The sequence below is a fragment of the Cyprinodon variegatus genome, unplaced genomic scaffold, assembly GCF_000732505.1.
Source record: "Cyprinodon variegatus isolate N-32 unplaced genomic scaffold, C_variegatus-1.0 Scaffold76, whole genome shotgun sequence".
Lineage (NCBI taxonomy): Eukaryota > Metazoa > Chordata > Actinopteri > Cyprinodontiformes > Cyprinodontidae > Cyprinodon > Cyprinodon variegatus.
Window position 1 is genome coordinate 724,677 of NW_015150529.1, and position 22,509 is coordinate 747,185.

Sequence of the window (22,509 nt, forward strand, 5' to 3'; positions counted from 1 at the left end):
AAAAAAAAAAAAAAAACAGTTGTAAACCAGCAGCAACATGAATTATTATTATTTCTGGTTCATTTCTTACTTAGCATATGTGTAACAGCTCATAACAATCACAGACATTAGACGGACATTTTATCCCTGAAATGATTTTTATCAACACTTCAAATGAGAAACTAAAAGAGCAATCTCCTAAAAACATTGGTTGATATAATGCACATGTTTTTCCTTTTGTTCTATTTTAAGTATATAGTACTGGATCTTGCAGAGAAAGTTGTCAGAACGGTTAAATCTTGATGCTTCTTAAAGGTTAATCTAATTGAAGCTCGAACCAGCAGCAACTAAAATGACCGGTGGAAGTTAATCACGAGTCACCAGTCTCATTTTATTTATATACAGAAGAAATGGGAGCATCATGATAGATGAGACAGAGAATTATAATATCCAGGCAGATCCATTCAAGATGCATGTCCTTTAAATATTAGTTCAATCTTTTATAAATGTTTCTTGGTTATTCTCTAGGGGCAATATAAACTTCACAGTCCTTGAAAAAAAAAAAATCAACTGTTATGGTTTGGTTGGCTTTAGGAAAACTTTTCATTATTAGTTTGTAGCCCAAGCTTCATGGACCATTCCTTCCTGTGGAAGTCACTGCGTTCCCCCTGCACCCATAAACACGGTGTTGATGGGTGGCAGTGAGGAAACCAGGTCCTGTACCTCTGAGGACGGCGTCCCGCGCTGCTGGGACATCAGAGCGTCCTGTGAGCTGAACGGAGAGGGAAGGCCGAACATGCAGGTGGCGGATCCGGACGAGGGCAGGGAATGACCTGTGGAGAATTAGAATAGTTTCTAACTGACCATTTTTACTCATATAAACGAGGAATTAGACTCCAGTTCCACTTTGCTCTCAATGAAAAGAAGTTGGCAATATTTCTGTTGACTAAATGCAACAGAAATTATAAAGATATATTTTTTTATATCAGTTTCTACAAACTCAGAGGTTTACATACTGTACAGTTCCTCAGTATTGTGCCTGAATTGGCTCAAAGGTTTACTGGAGTTTGACCCAATCTTCCTGACAGAACCGCTGCAAGTGGCTCAGGTTTACTGACTGCCTTGCTCACAAGCACCTTTTTAGCTCTGCCACATGGTTTCTACACTACAGGAGTGAGATCAAGGCTTTGAGGTGGCCACTCAATATTTGCTTCAATATTTCCACATCAGGTTCTGTCCTTATAAGGCCATCTATTTTGTGAAGCGCATCAGTCCCTCCTGCAGCATGCATGCATGATGCTACCACCTCCGTACTTCACAATCAGAATGAGGGTCCCTTCCAAATATAACAGTGGTGATTAGTGTTGTTATATATAAGCCCTGTGTATTCACTCTGATGCTCGGAGTTCACTCATTTCTCCTTGTACATAGCAATCCATACATACATAAATATATACATAAATGCTGAATTTTCTTTTACCACAAAACTTAAAAACTCTTTATAGTAATTTCCATCCCCAACAAGCTGGCCAGAGAAGAGAGCTCAGTAGGATTTTCCAGCGCTGCCTATGCTGGAGGTCTGGCGCGCCAAACAAAAACTGCACATTTTAGTAGGATCATACTCCTGATGAACTGACTGCACAGATGATGTTTTGAGGTCGATTTACTCACTTAAAAAAGTGTTAAAACTATTTTTCCAACTAATCAAACTAAATAAAGCCAAGCTGCTCTCTAGATTGAAGCTAGAGAACAGAGCAGATAAACAACCAGAGGGCCATGCAGCCAGAGCGTTGCATCTGACCCACAGTCCACATTTCGGCATTTGAGCGTACTTGATGCCCGAAACACTTTCGGTGTGAACTTAACTTTAGGTGATCTGCAGCTGACTTTGAGTGTATGCTTTAGCACAGGTAACAGAAAACACTTTTTGAAAACATACTTTTTTTTTTTTATCCAAGTCTAGGCCTGGGACAAGGTAGTTTAGGTGTGGTGTAAAGTTTGTTTTGCTTTAAATCAACCCAAGAAACAACCCAAAAAGTCATTTTTTTCTTAAAATAAGTGCATTTTTTTTCTTGAATTGAAGGGGTAAGTGCGACACTTTGCAAATCTATTTATCTTATTTTAAGTGTAAATATACTCATTCCATTGGCAAACAAATCTTATTTTCCTGCTCAAATTAAGGGAAAATATACTTGATTTAATAAATTTTTACTAAATTTCAGATCATTTTTGCAGTGTATAATTCACTGGAAAAACATCAATATCTAGAAAAGTCATTTTTTTTCTTTAAATACGTGCATTTGTTCTTGAATTGAGAAGGTAAAAGAGAGATTTTGCCAATGGAATAAGACGATGTACATTTAAAATAAGAAAAAACTTTTGCATTTTCTTATTTCAAGTGCGTAAACATCATTTTTCAAGAGTAAAAATACTCATTCCATTGGCAAACTATCTCATTTATCTACTTAAATTAAGGGTAATTTAGCAAATTTGAACTTATTTCTAGATATTTTTTCCTGTGTTGTGTTTGGCCACAAAAAATGCTTTAAAATAAATTTATTTACCCTTAATTTGAGCAGGAAAATAAGATTTGTTTGCCAATGGAATGAGTATTTTTACTCTTAAAATATGATATTTAGGTAATACCGATTGAAATAAGACGGTGCAGTTGTTTTTTTTCTTATTTTTAGTGTATATTGTACTGTTCCATTGGCAACGTGTCTCACTTACCTCCTCAATTTAAGAACAAATGCCCTTATTTTAAGAAAAAAATGGCTTATCTAGATATTGATGTTTTCCATTGAATTTTATATGATTTCAATCAAGTTTCCTGGGTTGTTTTAAAGCAATTTTGAAGAAAAACTGACCTGTCTAGATTAAAATTCTTTCTGGTTTAGCAATCAATCAAAAGATTCAGGTTCTGACACTGACCCGTTCCAGATTCTGCCTCGCTGAAAAAGCTTCCAGCGGTCTTCCTTCCTGGTTCGCCAAGGATGTTCAGCGGATCGTGGACTTCAGAGAAGGTCGAAGAGAAGGGGCGAAGACTTCCCACGCTGCTGATGACGGACACATGCTGATCAACCAAAGCATTCACTCGCTGGCCGGAGAAGAAGCTGCTGTTGCTATAAAAACCTGCTGCAAAAAGAAAATTTTTGCATGTAGATTGATTCTGGGGTATTAGCATTTTAGCATTAGAACACTGGTTTAATCGGAATGTAAACAAAAATTAGCATTAAAGATAACTACAACAGTAAGAAATTCAAAAGTCATCTCAATTACATAATTTCCCTGAATTAGAAAAAGGGTTTTTTTTGCATCTAAAGAAGAAATTAGAAATGTTATATTGTTACAATCCTTACCGCCATGTCCCAGGACGCCATAGGTCTGTCCCTGACAACCACCACCAGCGAGGTTCAGTCCAGCTCCCATAAACCCAAAACCCTCCGAGGCATCCAGTATCTGAGCCGCTGCCTGTTGATCCATTCCCTGCTCCGACTGAACCGGTTCTGGGCCTGGAGTGTACCTGGAAGGTGGCCGGACTGCCGAACCATAAGCTGTCAGGGAGCAGTCTGCGTTGCCAGATGTAGGGTAAAAAGCTTCCTTATTCAGAGGTGGATCACTGAGGGACGGGTACCGGGGAAGGTGACAGCCCAGAGGGGGATTATGAGTCTGAGCTGCTGACATACAGGGATTCTGAGCCTGGGATCTGTGAAAAGAGACCATGAACATGATCAAAAATCGTATCCTATAGCTTTAGGAAATAGTTTATCCTAATTGTTATAGGTTTGTCCAGCAGTATTGTTTCTGGACCGATTCATGAAATGAATATGGACGACCCTAGTTACAGCGGCTCAACAGGACCATGTTTGAGCATGTTTTGTTATTATAAGGTTCTATTTTTTAACAGACTGCAAAAACAGAAACAAGCCTCTTCCTATTTGTTTTTTTTTTTAAATAAACAGGGCATAGGTCAGTCTGGTAATGCCCTAAACAGTATGGTCTAAACAAACTGAACCAATCTCAGCTCAGGAGCCTGGCCCATCATGCAAAAGTGCTTCTCTGTAACCATAACAGTCAGATTGCATCTGCAATTGAGCAGTGTTTTAAAGATTCCCCTTTATTGTGTCCCAAAAAGAGCAGTTTATTTCTTTAAAATTTTAACAACTGACTCCTTAAAAGCTTTTCTTTGAAAAAAAAAAAATCCGTTTGCACAATGGCAGTAGTTATCTGGTTTGATTCCTCTAAATATTTCACTCCTTTCCAGACTACACTGGAAAAAAATCGAAATCTAGATACAGTAAGTAATTTTTTTCTTAAAATAAATGCATTTGTTCTTGAATTGAGGGGGTAAAAGCGACATTTTGCCAATAGAACAAGACAATTTACATTTAAAATAAGAAAACACAATTGCATTGTTTTATTTCAAGTGCATATTATCTAATTATATCAATTTTAAGAGTAAAAATTAGTGTTGCACCGATACAAGCATTGGATGGGGCCCCGATACCGCCCTAAAATGGTGGTATCGGTATCGGCGAGTACCAACAAATAGGGCATCGATATCATTAGAGCCATAAGTTTATTCAACTATTGTCACCCACTCCTGGTAGGCAATAAAAAGTTCTACTGGATTCACTTTGTATTAGATTTTTTCCTGCTTCACAAAGGTAGGCAGCAGCTTGACAAAGCCATGAAGGCAATTACTTTACATTATTATGGTATCGGTCGCTGCTGCACAGCCAGGTATCGGGGCCAAAAAATGGCATCGGCGCAACACTAATAAAAATACTCATTCCATTGGCAAACTACATCATTTACCCACTCAAATTAAGGGTTAATACAGTTAATTTAAGACATTTTTACTTATTTCTACATGGTTTTTCTAGTGTAATATGCCGCGTACATGACGTAAGTCAGTCTGGCTGGCTGCCTGGCTCATACTGAGCAAAACAAGTAAATTAAAAAAAAGGAGAAAAAAAAGAATGTTCCTTCCTGTTAAACCTAAGTGTTTCCTCTCCACTATGGCCACATGCTTTCTATTTGAAAAGATAGCAACAATGAAGCATACGCTAAAAAAAAAACAATTGGAGGCATTTATTGAGCCTGAACACATGTTTTCATACTGTGTTGGGGGAAAAAACTAACTCCTAATAATTCTCTTTTACAAATATAAATTGATGAATCCTAACTTTCATTCATTCAGGCCTCAGAGCTGCAAAGCTACAAGGTGTCTAAGGCAGAGTTGCTTTTTTTAAAATCTTATTAGGGAGTGTTTGGAATTAAAAATAATGGTTTTCATAACAAACTAGACTGTTTGTCAGGGATTATTTCACAACATTATGTATTTCCAACTGTCTGTCTTTTTTTAGGTAACAATAGCAGGAGAGCTTCACAGCCTTTCTGCAGGGTTTTAATTAGTGAGAGACAAACACTGTCTAAATCAGAGCAGGGCCGAACATCAGATGGTGACTCATAAAAAAATGCAGCCATTTTTGGCATTTACTTTATCATATTTAGTTACTTTAACACAATTGTTTCATGTTAGCAGGGTAGGATATAAAACAATTGTGTTAAAGTAACTAAATATTGTTAAGCAAATACAAAAAGCGGATGCATTTTTTTTCAGTGTATGATTGTCTTGTTCTCTTTTTACTTTGCAAAGTAAAATAAAGTGCGGACTGAGTGAAATCCATGGATCTCCCTTTTGAATAGTTGAATACTTTTTTCACACAACAATTTAGTAAATCTGTAAGTAAATCTAATCCCTATGTCGGTTGATGCTGTCGATCCAATTCTACTTTCAGACAATAGCAAATCTGATTTTTCATTGTTTATATGTTAACATGGCCGACTCAAAAAAAAAACACCCGTATTTCTGATGAAAGCTGACCTGAGAGCAGTTTGGTAGCTCGGAGCCGAGGAGCTGCTGCTGGCGGGGGGGAAATAACCACTGGACTGAGGTAAGCATTGGTATAAGGTGTCCGGGTATGAAGGGCAGGAGCTGGGCTGCGATATTTCCCTGAGAGACGAGAGGCAGGAGGACGAGGAGAAGGAGCATGACAAGGAGGAAGGTGCCAGCCCCCCTGCTGCCATGGGCCCTTGGTTGATGACAGAGCCCCTGTGCACTAATGCAGCAGGTGAGATGGGCGGGGTCATGAGTGGCCCGCTGACCTGAGAGAAGTCCATCTGACCACCTGATAGGGAGTTAAAGAGGAAAAACAGGGAGATTTATCTTCTAGGATGAAAAACTGGAAGCAGCAGGACTCTTCTCCACCTTCTGGATAAATGAGTTCAGATGTTTTCCATGCTTGATCTAAACATATTTTTTTATGTTTACCTGAAGATGAGAAACCAGAACTGTCATTTCCCTGATAGAGGACTGTTTTAGCTTCCAGATCCTGCTGCTGATTGGTGGACAGAGGCATGTAGGCGTGCTCTCCCACAGACTCGTTCTTCACCGATTGGTCGACGGAAGCGGACGCCTTGTTGCGGTTGGCCAGAAAGCAGGAACTGGGTGATGCCATGAATGCTGCTTTACTGGCATCTGAGAGGGATGATCAGACACGACATGTGGTCAGATTTCATTAGGATTTCCCTTCCACTAAACCAAAACCCCCAAGATTTATTTAATAATTTAATGATTCATTAGATCTTAAATAAATTTAATAGATATAGCAAATCTAAACTCTTTTGAAAAAGTAAGTATTGCAAGAAGAAACAAAAAAAAAAAAAATGCCGCTTATGGAAACTTGATATTGTTCAATTTTATTTACATTTAAATGAATTGAAAAGAAAGTATGTTGATTATCGATGCGTCCTCAGAGTATCGAGAGATTTAATTAAAAGTCGTAGGGAAGCAACTATTCCAACCGTTGCATTTCTATATTCCCCCCAAGTGGTGCACGACTTTACACGAATTAATAAATTGAACGTGATTGGTCGTTTATCAAGGGGGCAGGATCGTTGTGGCAGAAGGTTCAAAAGCAAGTTTGATTGTGGCCGGTTTGTCGGAAGCATCTTGCTAACCAGTTAGCGACTTAGTGCTAGTAGGTTCCCAATGGGAAATTTCATTGGGACCAAGTAGCACTAAATTGGTGACTTAAAAACGACACTGTCAAGGAACGCTATGGACAGCGGAAACATGCGAGGGGAGGAGAGTTTAATGTCGGAGGTCGTGGATGAGTCTCCTCCGTCATCCATTTTTTATTTAGAGGAGGAAAGCGGGGACCAAGATGTTGTGGAAGAGGACGCCAGGGCGGTAGAAGCTTGGTTTGGTGTAGAAGGCTTCCAGCCGTACATGTTTGAGCCCTCGCCTCGCAACATATGACATATGAATCAAGATGCTATGACCGAAAACATTTGATTGACAGATGAGCGTTGATATATGATTAACCGAATTTAGGTGTACAAGCTGACGTATAACTAAATGGCCAGAATAAAATAAAAAAAAAAACACAGATTTTAAGACTGGATTTTTTTTTTTTAGATAGAAATTTTCTAACTTTTGGGACAATATGGTCTGATAAAGAGTACATTTATCTACACGTTTAAGCCAAAATGATTTGACAGTTGAATATGATTTCCCTACGACTTTAATGTCAGAGTATAACTGCTGTAAAACAATCAGAAGATAAGCTTGTGGATAACTAGCTGGCAATTACTCCTCTGCTGAAATACATTTCTTTTTACATTTTTCTTTTGAGTTTTTACAGCACTAGTGACTAGAGGGGGAGAGACAAGCGGCAAAGGACCACAGGCCGGATTCGAACCCAGGTCAGCCACGTCGAGGACTAAGGCCTGCATACATGGATCATGTGCACTAACCACTGCGTCACCTGCATGCTCTGCAGAAATACATGTACACCTTTATGGATTCACACCATCCCTCAGACCTTACTGTCCTTTATTTTTAGATGTCTCTATTCCCTGACTGCATTGCCTCCTGTATGGAATACGCTGCTCCATAACACTGTTAATTAACCATTCATGATTCTGTCAGAAGTGAACGAATGATGGGTTAGCTTTAGCTCTAAAAATTAAGAATTGGGGAAATTTTTATGTTACATAAACATATAAACACAAACCCACAAAATCAGTCTAGAAAAGACGCTACGTTCCGGGTAATGGAGATCCATCAGGGCAGTTTCTGGTTATTTCAATACAAAAGTTCCTATGTTCCCATTTCTTTAGTTTGTTCTACAAAAAAATTAACAAAGTCAACACTGCTTCACAGTTTAAACCAGAGTTTGATCCCCAACAAGGTTACTTCTTGTATCCTAAAACAACTTTTATATTTTGATCAGCTGCATATAGGTTTTGCAGTTTTATTTTGTTGTCTACTTGTCATTTTTCCTCCATTTTTCAACCTACAGTGTAGAAGTCTGCTGTATGACAGAATTATTAGAACACAAACCTTATGAGATTTGTACTCTTGTAGTTAGACAAAAATTAGTCAAGTTTTTGATTAGAAAAAAATCCAAAAGTGGTAAAAATCCAAGTCTGTACAGATATAAAACATATTATTAGGAAGCAGCGGCGGTTGTTATTATTGATAGCTGATGATGGATATTCACTGCTGCCCTTTACTCTTAGATTTAGGTTCAATGACGCCTCATACCTGCATTTTTCATGTATTTTTCTAGGAGGTTCTGCAGGTCCTGCTCCTTGTCGTTGTTGAACTGTGTCTCCAGAGCCAAGAGGATGTACTCATCTAACAGCATCCGGATCAGGTGGAAGGAACCTGTCGGCACAAAGAACACAAAGAAGCTCAGTTTACTTTTAAACAGAAGCTGCTGGAAAACTTTTCTCTGTGTTTATTCCAGCCGAGCTTTCACTTGACAGCTCCCTGACCTTTAGAGCCCGACTGCTCTTTGTTTGACCTGCGGGGCCACACGTTTGTGTTTGAGCTTAAGTGGGCCTTCAGAGAGAGCGAGAGCCACCAAATGGTCATTGTTTATTCATGCACACGTAGCCTGTGTGCGTGTGTTTGAACAGAGAGGACGTGAACCGCAGATAAGACGCTGTGTAATCAAAGCGAGTCTGGCCATTACAATTTATGGTGCTATTGTAGCAATCTGCTTTGAGCTGGCTCCTATCAGACCTGCATGTCTCTTGACTGCGGGGACGTTTTTCAACTGTTTCCTTTGTGGTAAACCCTGAAAAATGGCATCAGGACCAAATCTTTGGATCCAGCAGGACACAGTCGCATTCCTGGATCATCTTCCTCTGCTGATTCTGTGCTTTAAGGACAGGAAAGCAGTAGAATATGAAGACATTATGTAACTGCATAAAAAATAAAACTTTAAAGAAGTATAGTACCTTGAAAAAGTGAGGATTTTTTATTCTGTTATATTTATAACAAAGCTTCAACTTTTTTTTATGTGATTTTATATTAAAGCGACACAAAGAAATGCACAGAGCAAAATAGGGAAGAAAATTATTAATTTCTTTTTCTAGAGTTTCATATAATATAACAATAAAATGCAATGAAACAAGATATCTTCAGATATCCAGACAAATAAACGGAGTCCAGTCTTGTTTCGATAACATGACAAAAATAAAAAAGTTTAACCTTTTTCTAGAAGGTTCATATCTGTATAAGGTAGTTTGAAAGGAACGCAATTCGTAAAAATATGGATTATGTAAACATTATTGAACAGAATAATGTCTGAGGAAACAGCAAGAAACTCTAAAACCTTTTTTTGCTGAAAAAGTTTCATTTCCAGACTGCATTTTCTTTTTCTAATTTTCATTTTCAGAACATCTTTGCTTCCAACAACAATGGGACAAAGTTTACCTAATTTATATTTGCCAAAGGGTGACTTTAGTTATGCTGTGTGATAAAGAAATCTTCTACCAGATAAGGAAGAACAAGATTTCTATGATGGATTATTTTTGCTAATTTTTTTGCACTGTGGACCAAAACCCGACAGGTTCAAAGCCCACAGGGTGGTTCTCTTCTTCTACTTAAAAAGGCTAAATAGTTTTAATATAACTCAGCATTTTTATAATTACACCATTAGTAATTTGATAAAAAAGTAAAAAACAAAAATTATAATACGTCTAACAAAAAGGGGCAAAATGTTTGTTTTAATAACTGAAAGCTTTCCAGTTTCCAAACATTTTGGCTTAAATGTTTCTTATTTTGTTGGTCAAGAATATATTTTCAGTCCATTATCAGCAATAAAATTGAGTCTTTTCCCTAAAACCTATACTTAGTAAATGTTAATGAAGACGTGTAAATAACAAGTCCTGGGTTTTTTTGACTATAGAATGAAAATGAAAAGTAAAAAACAGTTCTCAGATGACAGGAATATTTTTGTTTGCATCAAACATTTTTAATTTATTTCATTTTTCAGTTGCTGAGGGAGTGGCAGCCAAGTGGTTAGGGCATACAGCTTGGAATCTGAGGTTCTGAGTTCGTGCCCCACTACCACAGACTGACACTCTGGGTCTCTGAGGAAGACCCTTAACGCCACGCTCCCCAGGCGCCGCACAATGGCAGCCCGCTGCTCCCAAACGGGATGGATTAACTGCAAAGGTAAATTTCTCTAATGTAAGATCAATAAAGTTCAATTATTATTATTTACATAATTATTAGTATCATTTTGGAAGATATTAATTTACCAGTCTATCTGTGTGCATCGGTTCGGTTTGCATGAGGGTCAAATTTGTAGTAATATTAGTCTGAAGCAAGCGGACATTAAAAATTATTCCAGGGATCTGAAATGACCCCAGGACCAGACTTTCAATGTTTTCTCTTATAAAAGATAAAGTTCGTATGCAAAGTCATGCGTAAAGCTTTAAAAAGATTGCCCAAGGATCAAAAAGGAACTCTGAGGGTTTGGATGCTCTTGAGAAAATTTCCTTTGGAAAATAGGTGAGTACTTATTTGCTGCCTTAAGTAGCTTCTTTCTCTTCCCTCTGTTCCAAAACTTTCCCTGCCATCTCTGACCGGCCAGCATCAGTGGTCAGTCCAGAGTTAGTCTAACAGCTGTTAAGCTGGTTTCCTTCAACATTTTCTTTAAAGCATCAGAGTTGAAGTTGACACCAGTTTCATAAATGCCTTTGAGTCCAAATGAAATCTCTTTACAGTTCCTTACCAAAGCTGGAGGCGTTGTTGAGCGTGAGATTGTGCATGACCCGGGCACCAAAGAAGCTCCACCTGAGGAGGAAATCCTGAGCTCTCTTCTTCACAGATCGACCGCACTGCTTGCCAGGCTGATGAAAACACAAAGGCAAGAAAACAAAGACAAAGCAGCCGATTTGCAGATTAATTCTGTGTGTGGAAACCAGGATGCCTGAGTGAACTGCTTCTACCTTGATTACTTTGTGCTCAACCACAGAATCCAACCACTCTATGAACGATTCAACGGTGGCATTTTTTCTCAGCAGCTCCTTCAGTTCTTGAAAGACGCTAATTGAATCATCTGGGTAACGACAAAAAAAAAAAAAGAACACAAAATAACCACAACCACCTCAATAAAAATATGTTTTTATGGGTAATTCTCAATTAATTTGGATAGCTAAGAGTTAAAGATAAACATTTCCAGGATTAAAATGTCAATTTATGTTATTCTGTTAATTATTTTGTGTTTAATTTCAATTTAAAAAAGCCAGTAAAACTTTTCCTCTTAATAGGGGAATAAATTCTATTCAGAGATTCTATTTCAGAAGAAAAATATATACATATTTTTAAATGTATAATTCATTATTTTCACTCAGGACAAACATAAAATACAGCTTGTTACAGGATTTTCTCTAACAAAACCAGAGCCTGTATGACCTCCTTTCATGATTTTACTTCTTTCCATTTTACCTTTGAATGTTAGTATCAAGCATCTTTTATTCACTATTGTTTATATTTTCATAAATTACTCTGTAATGTCTTTATTAACTGATTGTCGATTATTTCCATTACTTACGATTCTTTTATGTATTCTTTACTTATAAAGTCATTTCTGAATCATTTTAACTATTTTTCCATCTGCTTATTTACATAAATACGTTTAGTCATTCATGCACTTCTTTTTTCATTAAATTATCTATTCTTTTATATAGACATTAGCTCTATTAATGAACAAATATATATATTAATATATGTTCGGTTTCCTTTCTTTGATTATTCTGTTTATTTATTTATTTAATGCTAATTCTAAATATCTTTTACACTTATCTAAAAAATTATTTTAAATTATTTACACTTTTTTATGCTTAAACATAACTGGTTCCTTCAAAATACAGCATTTGTCTTTAGATTTACAATGAATTTATGCATTTTTCAGTTCAATTTATCCTAAGATGTGTTTTGAAAAAAATAAACAGTTTTTTGAGGGTTTTTTTTTATAAATGTTTTACCAGAGATGAGAACATTTTGGATTCTTGCCATTTAAGCCACATTAACAGACATAATAAGCAGGAGGTCACAGGTCGTGGGTCTTACACTCAGAGTAAATATCGGAGTCCTGGTCTCCAGCTGCCGACACGCTGAGCAGGGGTTGTGAGTTGATGCTGCTGAGATCAACACTGTCAATGTCCAGAACCATGCTGGTCACTACAGCCTGGTCAAAAAGGGCCGGGCGGGCTATCTGTGACCAAGCAGAAAGGAGTCGGATCATTAGCAGCTGCAAAAACAATCTAGAAATAAGTAAAGATTACTTAAATTAAGTGTATTTACCCTTAATTTGAGTAGGTAAATCAGAGGATTTGCCAATGGAATAAGTATTTTTACTCTTAAAATAAGATAATTAGATAAAATGCACTTGAAATAAGACAATGCAGTTGTTTTTTCTTAATTTAAATCAAAATTGTTTTGTTCCATTGGCAAAGTGTCTCACTTACCTCCTCAATCCAAGAAAAAATACACTTATTTTAAGAAAATGACTTATTAAGGTTTAAATTTTTTGCACTGAGTTTTCAGACATTAGACCCGTTTCTAATACTGCTGTACCTGTGCCAGGTGTAAGAAAGAAGTTTGTCTCTTCAGGGAGGAAACAAAGCGGCGCGCTATGGGCATCTTCTTGGCTGCAAGGCATTCTGGGAGGTTTTCCAGAGAGGAGGCCAACCAGTGTTCCCAGTGCTTGGCAAAGTTTCTGATATCTGCCAATAGACTGACAAACAACATTTAATGTCACTATTTAGCTCTGAAGAGGATATAAAAGTCTTGAAAAATAAGAACTCTGCTGCAAAATGAATGAAGTGTACCTTTCAGGCATCTCCTGCATCGTGGCAGGAATTAAAACATCTGTTAAAACCTGGGAAAACAGCAAATTATCAGCTAGAACACAGACAAATTAAAGCAGAATCCAATTTCCTTTTGTTATAAGCTTATATTTCTACAGTTTTTCCTTTTCAGAGCATAAAATTAAAGTTGTAACTTTTTTACTTTTCAATAAGAGACAGTGCTGCTGCAGTAAAAGATTAATCAGCTAAGGGCTCAGGATGTAGACCCTGGTAGGACAGACTACATGTTGGTGTGAGGTTTGACACTTTAGCACATAAACTAAAGTCTGAAACCTGAAACTAAGTGTCAAACTAAGCCACTTATGGCCCCCAAGACCCTCTGAGGTTGTCTAGAAATATTTACATTTGAATTTTTAAATTTGTTTACTGTGAATAAGCACATAACTACATTTTCCCAACTCCTCCACACTGCAAAAAATTGGAATCTACATCAGTCAATTTTTCTTAAATTTAGGAGGAAAGTGAGACATTTTGCCAATGGAACGAGACAATTTACACTTAAAATAAGAAAACACAATTGCATTGTCTTATTTCAAGGGCATATTATCTAATTATCTTATTCTAAGAGTGAAAATACTCATTCGATTGGCAAACTATCTCATTTACCTACTCAAATTTAGGGTAAATACACTTAATTTAAGAAAGTTTTACTTATTTCTAGATCGTTTTTCCAGTGCATCTACTGCTTTGGACCCACACTGCAAAAAATGGAAATCTAATTAAGCAATTCTTACTTAAAATAAGTGCATTTTTTCTCCAATTCAGTACGAAAGTGAGACACTTTGCCAATGGAACAAGACAATTTACATTTAAAAGAAGAAAAAAATAATTGCATTGTCTTTTTTCAATTTCATATTATCTAATTATCTTATTTTACGAGTAAAGATACTAATTTCATTGGTAAATCATTGTATTTACCCACTTAAATTAAGGGTGAATACACTTAATTTAAGAAATGTTTTACTTATTTCTAGATCATTTTTGCAGTGCACATGGCAAACCTTAAAATTTGCCCCACCCTACATGCAAAACAAATGAAAATGCACCCCACCAGACACATGTTCACCATAGATTTTGAATGCAAAAGATGTCCTTGATGCTCAAATCTCTATCAGGATGAATGCAGCCTAAGTAGTGGCAATAGGTGTCTGCAGCTCTAACTCCATGACATGTTCACATAAAGAATTTAATTATATAATACTAACTGAATGAAATGCTATGAAATCAAATTTGTACATGTTGAAGTATTTTATGGAAACCTTGTAGAGAATAGAGTCACAGACGCAGAAGATGTCGACTATAATCGGGTTTTCAAGCAGAGGCAGCAGGTGGTCGGGCATTCCCTGCCAGAAGTGGAGCAGAAAGTTCTGGATCTGAACAAAACATAAATAAAAGTCTGTTTTAGTGCAATTATCACCTTTAAAATGTTTTATAAAGTCCTGCTAAATGATGTGTGATAACCTCATCAAAGTTGACGTTGATGGCGTTGTCCAGGATGCACTGACAGTGTGTTTTATACATCATGATCAGAGTGTCGACCTGTAAGATAGGAGAGAATATAATCGTCTTAAATCTAGAGGCTTCACACTAATTTAAAACAATCTAAGCAAGGATTTATGGAGGATTCTGAAACATTATTCAATAAAACAAAATAACAAATCATTCTGTGTAAAGAAACGCATCAGCGACCTTTTCTCTGGAAATATTTCCCTGCAGCAAAAGATGCTGGGCGCTGGGGAAGTCAGGGAGCAGGGTTCCAGTTTTAGAGCTCAAAGAGTATTTCCTGGTAAAGCCACCCTGCAAAACAGTCATGTTTAGTTTAGTTTAGTTTATCAATAAATATATATCAAATAAAATAGATATAGGGAACAAAAATTGGTAAAATGGTGTCTAAAATGTGTAAAATCTTAGCTAATACAATTTAGTAATCTCCAATAATAGTAAATTAACGGATCTCATTCCTTGCCCATTTTTATGCGATCTGTATTAAACTATGAATCTGAGAGCGTTTTTGCTTCCTTATTTTAACCAAATATAAGATTGTTCATATTAAAACGAATTAAGCATCCTGTCAGCAGTAAATTATTTATACCTGCAGAGGTTTGCGACTGAAAATTTGCCAACTCAAAAAAAAGTTTGCTTCTGGTAAAAGAAATGAGGCAAGCATCTCTCATAAAAATGAACCAGCATTCTAAAAAAAAAAAAAAAAAGTATTGTCTTTATTGTATTAACGCTGTAAAGTATTCACACCGTTGAAATCCCACTTTTCTTTATTTATATTTCTCATAATTCTTATTCTAGTTTGTATTATGATTATAAAATATATCCATAATCTCCTTGATAAAATAGACGGAACACTTCTTTCTTCTAGTTCCTGAGCTTTTTTTTTTTTTGCATCTTTCAGGTGATGTTTATTTATAATTTATTTACAATTACTTTTTACAACTACTTTTCCTCAAAAGATGATCAATCTTTCTGTTTCACTTCAAGTATGGAGTGATTTTTTTTTCCATTATTGTTGCATGCAAAGAGCATGCATTTTTTATTCACATTTTATTTTTTTAATTCATTTTTCCAATGTATCTTTTTCAGGTTGAGCTTTATGAATTGCATTCTTTTACAGTTAAATTTCACAGATTATAATAGATGTTAGCAACATTTGTATAAGGCTTGAAGAGAATGATTGCTATCTTTTAGAATGCACTTTGTAAAACACAATTTGAAAAAGAGAAATAAAAAAAATTTAAGAATATAACATATATAAAATATATTTATACATAAATTTATAGAAAAAAAGATCTGTGAAAACAGCAAAAGTTACTGTAAATATGACATGTTTTGAAGATTTATTTTTAGATTGCATTCTTCTCCTGATACTGTTTAAAAAACGTGATCATTGCTTGTAACAGTAATGGAACAAAATTCATTCCATAGGGTATAAGTGAAGAGAATCTGATATTTTGTCTACTTTACATTCAGTCCAAATTTTCCCAAACATAACTTTGATTGGTTCACTGTGAAAAACGATCTAGAAAAAAGTAAAAACGTCGTAAATTAAGTGCATTTACTCTTAATTTGAGAAGGTAAATGAGATAGTTTGCCAATGGAATGTGTAGTTTTGCTCTTAAAGTAAGATATTTGGATAAAATGCTCTTGAAATAAGACAATGCAATTGTGTTTTCTTATTTTAAATGTAAATTGTCTTGTTCCATTGGCAAAGTGTCTATTTTACCTTCTTAATTCAAGAACAAGTGCACTTTTTTAAAGAGAAAATTACGGAAGAGGACTAGGGCCACTGAAAAAAAAAAAAGGTTAACTGATTTTTTTTATTTTATTTCAGTATAGTATGGGAAAAAAGTCAGAATTCTGACTTTTTTCTCATAATTCTGACTTTAATCTCAGAATTCTGACTTTTTTTTCTCAGAATTCTGACTTTTTTTTCTCAGAAATGTGACTTTAATCTCAGAATTCTGACTTTTTTTTCTCAGAATTCTGACTTTTTTTATTGTCAGAATTCAGTGAGAATTCTGAGATTAAAGTCAGAATTCTGAGAAAAAAGTCAGAATGTTAAACTGAAATAAAATTTAAAAACCTTTATTTTCTAACCCTAACCCTAACCTGTTTTTTCACAAACCTAAGGGTGAAATAATCCAGATTTAACTTCTGGAATTATCCCAAATTATACCTTTCTGTGAAAGGGGAAAAGTGGAAAGCATTATATTGGGGTAAACAGATTACCTCGTTCTTGAGCTTGCTCCCTGAAAATCTGCAAAAAAGTGAGATCAAAACCAAAAAAAGAGTAAAGAAAAACCTTTAAGATGTTAAATAGTTTTTTAAATTATCCTGGATTATTAGCAATACAAAACACTGATAGGGAAAATTAAACTCACCTGGTTAAACCTTTACCCGAATACACGGAGTGATAATAAGCGCTGCTTTCTTTGATCCCAATTCCATAATAATGATATCTGGGAAGGTTCGAACTCAGGCATTATTTTACATAAAGTTTGTTGAATTTCTGTCAAAGCTTTTCTAGAATGTTAATTTCCTTCTTACTTGGAGTGCCCTCTGGTGCCAAGTCTTCTTGTTGTTAGAAGGGGAAACTTTTGCCGGATCGTCTGATGAGAAAAAGAGGAATACGATTGCTGAAGATCAAACTGGAGATCCAAATTACGGATGATTTGGACATCAGTCCAACTGATTCTTAATATTTGGTATTTTGGGGCAAATTTTTGAAACCAATATTGTTTTTTCCTTCCACCATTTACATAAAGAAAAAGATGTAATGATGGCAAATAAGTTTAAATTGAAACAAAAATTAAACATTTGTGAACAATATAAACATTAACGACGGAAAGCAAATGGAGGGAGCGGCAATGCATGATCACCTGATCTCGAGGCTTAGCTTCTAAATCCACTAATGAATCGATGAAAGCACGCATATCTCAGACAATCACAATGGAAAAAATCTAAATCTTAATAAGTCATTTTTTCTTAAAATAAGTGTATTTCTTCTTGAATTGAGGAGATAAAAGAGACATTCTGCAAATGGAACAAGACAATTTAGATATAAAATAATGAAAACACAATTGCATTGTCTTATTTCAAGTGCATATTATCTAATTATCTTATTTTAAGAGTAAAAATACTCATTCCATTGGCAAACTATCTCATTTACCTACTCAAATTAAGGGTAAACACACTTAATTAAAGATATTTTTACTTATTTCTAGATTGTTTTTCCAGTGCACAAAGAAGAAAAAAAATGCTAATATCAGAAAAAAAATATCCAAATTTATACTCTTAAGTCAAAAACTGCTTTTTATGTAGATGGTGAAGAAACAAATTCAAATTCAAGCTTTTATATGTTGAAGATATAGAGGGTGGTCTTTTATTTTCGGATGGATCATCTAATTAAGTGGTTCTCCTAATTGAAATTATCTTTTTCTGCGCATGCAAACTTTGAGGCGTATATCTGTGGTGAGCTACGGTTTCAGGAGGTCATTGAAGTTCACCTTTCTCACCGCGGTTCTTTGAAAATGGTCATAAGAGAATAGGTGTCTACGAAGTGTGTGAGAAGAAAAGAAAGGCCTCAGAAGAGGCAGATATATCCCAGAATGCTTTGCACTCTCCTCGCAAAGCATTATTGGATTTGCTGTCACAGCAGCCAGCTGTCGCCATAGGCTGTTGCTACCTGACAGCAGCGACCAATAACAAAGTTGCCGCAGGCACAGCAAAGTTGAGTAGGTGTTACGTGACCAACGGGGAGCAAAAAGTAGCCTGTCCGCACGGTAAGTTAACTGAGTTCGCTATAAAGTCCCAGCTCTATATAGTGATTAAGGGATTTAGGGGTTAGGGCGGACGTTCGTAGCCTGACTCCGCCAGATGGATTTGCTCCGCATATCCATCCTGGAAACCTTGCGTAGAAGTAATTTTGGGAAGGGGTGAAAATACTGGTTAGCTGATTGGCCTATGCTGGTGATAGACGGGCCAAATAAACCAATCAGTCAACAAAGCATATGACGTAACAGAGCGACGACAAAGAGGAGCCAATTGATAGATCAAACTCTTGCCGAAACCAGTCGGGAGAAGAGCAAAAACATCTTTTCCTCTGAGAAAAGCCTCCAGAGCAGTGTTTTGCTCTTCTTTCAGTGAAGAAATACTCTGTAATTCCGATAAAACTTGCTCGATAGCCACGCTAACGCTAGTTTCATCGGCTGAAGCCGCCATGTTCTTTAGACTGAACTGTCGCGCTTCTCGTTGCGTCACACCTCAACCCGCCTCAAAGCCAACGCTGATTGGACGTTCGTTTGGTGAACGGCTCCAAATTTTCTCCAACGGAGAGTCTCCAGACTGATTAGCGAGTGAAATCTTGAAAGCTCGCGAGATCAGGATGGTCTCATGAGGCTAGGACGTTCGGGCATAGCAAGCTTGTATGATCTATGAGAACGGCAACTTTTAAACAGAGCGTGCACGAGGAGAAATGGCCTCCTACATGCTTGTGCACGCGTTTAATAGGCGTTCCCTCCCTAGAGCGGGTACAGGGTCATGCATGTGCATTTTTTTAAGGTGGAGAGGGCAGGTCTTTTGAAAAATACACAAAACTCCTCCACAATACCTTTAAGAAAAACCCTTAAGAGTCATTAAAAACTAACACTGTATTAAGCATAGACTAAATAAACCAACATGTTTAAGTACAGCACGGTTCAGTTGGAGCTTTTGCAGCATAGCATCTTATCTGTGTTTCATTTTGTGGAGCTCAATGCAGACTTTAGAACAGAGTTCTTCATATGCATCCTCAACATTATCTTAGGTGGATATCTGGTTTTCAGCTGTTCCACTGCAGCAATTTGTAGCCGGGGTGTTTTAGCCAGATTTGGGAATCACTGTCCCTCTCTGAGACGAGCTTCAGATGTCAGACAGGCTGCTTCCCCATCAACCAAGTTGAAAAGACATTGAAAAGATGACATGATTTACATCCAAACAGCGTCTACGTTTGCTTGAAAAGTGAAGGGTGAAAAGCCATAAGGTTGAAAACTGTGTGTGAAACTTCTAATCAATGTCTATTGTTGGACTAAAGTGTGAGAAAATCAGACCGACCAAACAAAGACAAATTTTCAACAAATATTTCTGGACTAAATCAACAAGATTTAGCCTTAAAACCAACGTCTAAATGACGCCTGGTGTTTGGGCAGGGTCACATTTGATAGGTCTGCATCCCTCCACCACCGTGCCCAACAGCTGGTTTAAGGCCCCAGTTGAAGAGCAAATTGTTCCAGATATACTTTGCTTCTTTGCAAATTTAAGCAAGCAGGCATGATTTCTTTTTTAAATGAGCCTTTTATTCCTCCCGTTTCATCAAGCCAAGTCTGCTCTATAAAATCTTCAAGGTTTTCCTCGTTCAAGTCGGACTTTAGGGTTGATTTCTGAAATGCTAATTTCTGGTTTCCGAAGTAATCATTAGAGCATAATTGATATAAAATGCATTTAATTGATAGCTGCTAAAGCAGAAAAGTTGGACTTTGTTGTTCAGACATTGTTTATTGTTTTGGCCTATTTTTTTTATCAGAGCAATTTAAAATTTTACATATAACTACATGAAGCCTTACATTTTAAGGAGTTGTAGATTTATAAATAAAATAGACTAAACCGAATGCCTCAAATAAAAGCAGTGATAAGATAAGCTTACTTTGCTTTCCTAACCATTTATTTCTCTTATCACATTTCACTGCCTTCCGGAAAATTGAACCCACCTTTCCAAACGTAGCAGCGCAGGCTGGCTCTAGTTTCTCTTTTCTGCAGAAGTCCAGATAGTGAGCGTAAAGGATACAACGAGGCAGACACACCCCTTCACACACGATGTAGTTCTCCTCAAGCCTATAGCCAGAAAAAACGAGATAAACTGATAAGAAGACTAAAAAGAGTAAACCAGTAAAAAAAAAAAGTTACCCCAACCAGATGTGTTCCTGCATAGAATCAAACCATTTTCTAAATCTTTGTATCACTGCAGCTTTTCAGACTACGGAAGAGGATTAGGGCCACTAGAAAAAAAAAACAAAGTTAACTGATTTTTTAATTTTATTTCAGTTTAACATGGGAAAAAAAGTCAGAATTCTGATTTTTTTCTCAGAATTCTGACTTTAAACTCAGAATTCTGACTTTTTTCTCATAATTCTGACTTTTTTCTCCAAATTCTGACTTTAATCTCCGAATTGAGATGTGGAAGCGCTCAGCATCACTGACAAAGATGGGCCAGTGACACAATGGTGGAAAATGACGGAATTAGGCAACTTTTTACGTGCCCGAGGAGTCCCCTCATTAACGGAGGAGCAGAAGGTCATTAAAACAAGAGAGCTAGTCTCTAAAACAGACATGGCTATGGCTTGATGCTAACATGTTTGTTAGCTGTCTAATTCTGAGAAAAAAAGTCAGAATTCTGAGAAAAAAAGTCAGAATTCTTAGAAAAAAGTCAGAATTCTGAGAAAAAATTCACAATTCTGAGAAAAAATTCAGAATTCTTAGGAAAAAGTCAGAATTCTAAGGAAAAAGTCAGAATTCTGAGGAAAAAGTCAGAATTCTGAGATTAAAGTCAGAATATTAAACTGAAATAAAATTTAAAAGTCAGTTAACTTTTTTTTTTTTTCAGTGGCCCTAATCTTCTTCCATATCAGACAGTAATGACCAGAAGATTTGGGTGTCTGTATGAAATGATAGTAATAGCTAAACTGTAACACAACATTTAATAAAACCCTATGGTGTTCCTCTGAGATGATAACTTGGATCATTGTCTGAGGCATGTGTAGCTAAAACTAGAGATTTAAACACACTGTATTAAAATATAATTCCCGGTGCATGTTGGGCTCCTCCAGGGCTGCTCTTTGCCACCGGTTCTGTTCATTACATTTATGGAGAGAATTTCTAGGTGCAGCGAGGGACCAGAGGTTTGGAAACCTCAGGATATCATCTCTACTGTTTGCAGATCATGTCGTCTTGTTGGCCTCATCAAACCAGGACCTCCAAAATGCACTGGAGCAGTTTGCAGCGTGTGAAGCGTGGGCTACAGTATGGACTTAACAATGCAGCAAACATTAAAAAACAGACCCAGGAGACCCTGGATGGATGGATGGATGGATGGATGGATGGATGGATGGATGGATGGATGGATGGACGGATGGATGGATGGACGGACGGACGGACGGACGGACGGACGGATGGATGGATGGATGGATGGATGGACGGATGGATGGATGGATGGATGGACGGACGGACGGATGGATGGATGGATGGATGGACGGACGGATGGATGGATGGAAATATAATTTAACAAAACATATGCAGAGAAAACATGATGTTAACTCACCGAGGCAACATCTTTACGCTTTGCCACAAATATGTGTTCAAATCTGTGACGCTGTGTTTTCGGATCACCTGCCTGTTTTATTCACTATTACTTTGACACCTACCGCAGTTAAAACTCGCGCTGCTGCTCGGCGCTGTCGGATTATTAACCCCTCCACTGCCACTCATTTCTCTACTGCTTTTCTTCAACTCTGTGAATCATCTGACTTCCTCCACTTTGATACAGAAGAGCTCTGGTCCTGGTTCTATTCTTCCTGTCAAACCATCCTGGACTCGGTTGCTCCATTAAAAACCAGGCACCCCAGGATTAAACCTGAGCCTTGGTTTAATGACAGAACTCGTGCTGCAAGGAAGGAATGTCGTCGTGTTGAACGCAGGTGGAAAAAGGATAAACTGCAGGTTACTCTTCAGATTTTAAAAGACAGTTGG

The 22,509-nt window shown here is 36.9% G+C and overlaps 1 protein-coding gene across 1 annotated transcript in view; it reads right to left on the reverse strand.

Moving 5' to 3' along the window:
• Positions 1-633: 633 nt before the first annotated feature.
• rfx6 (regulatory factor X6) overlaps positions 634-22,509 on the reverse strand; it is a 26,560-nt gene continuing 4,684 nt past the window's right edge. Inside the window, exons 3-20 of the mRNA XM_015372816.1 lie at positions 20,475-20,598; positions 17,278-17,339; positions 17,112-17,189; positions 16,960-16,987; positions 14,911-15,018; positions 14,683-14,760; positions 14,481-14,594; positions 13,183-13,232; positions 12,929-13,088; positions 12,422-12,566; positions 11,299-11,408; positions 11,082-11,199; positions 8,597-8,719; positions 6,317-6,523; positions 5,870-6,173; positions 3,339-3,685; positions 2,911-3,114; positions 634-812 (exon numbers count right to left, since the gene is read on the reverse strand). Coding sequence (XP_015228302.1) covers positions 634-812; positions 2,911-3,114; positions 3,339-3,685; positions 5,870-6,173; positions 6,317-6,523; positions 8,597-8,719; positions 11,082-11,199; positions 11,299-11,408; positions 12,422-12,566; positions 12,929-13,088; positions 13,183-13,232; positions 14,481-14,594; positions 14,683-14,760; positions 14,911-15,018; positions 16,960-16,987; positions 17,112-17,189; positions 17,278-17,339; positions 20,475-20,598 — 2,539 coding nt within the window. The remainder of the gene's footprint in view (positions 813-2,910; positions 3,115-3,338; positions 3,686-5,869; positions 6,174-6,316; positions 6,524-8,596; positions 8,720-11,081; positions 11,200-11,298; positions 11,409-12,421; positions 12,567-12,928; positions 13,089-13,182; positions 13,233-14,480; positions 14,595-14,682; positions 14,761-14,910; positions 15,019-16,959; positions 16,988-17,111; positions 17,190-17,277; positions 17,340-20,474; positions 20,599-22,509) is intronic.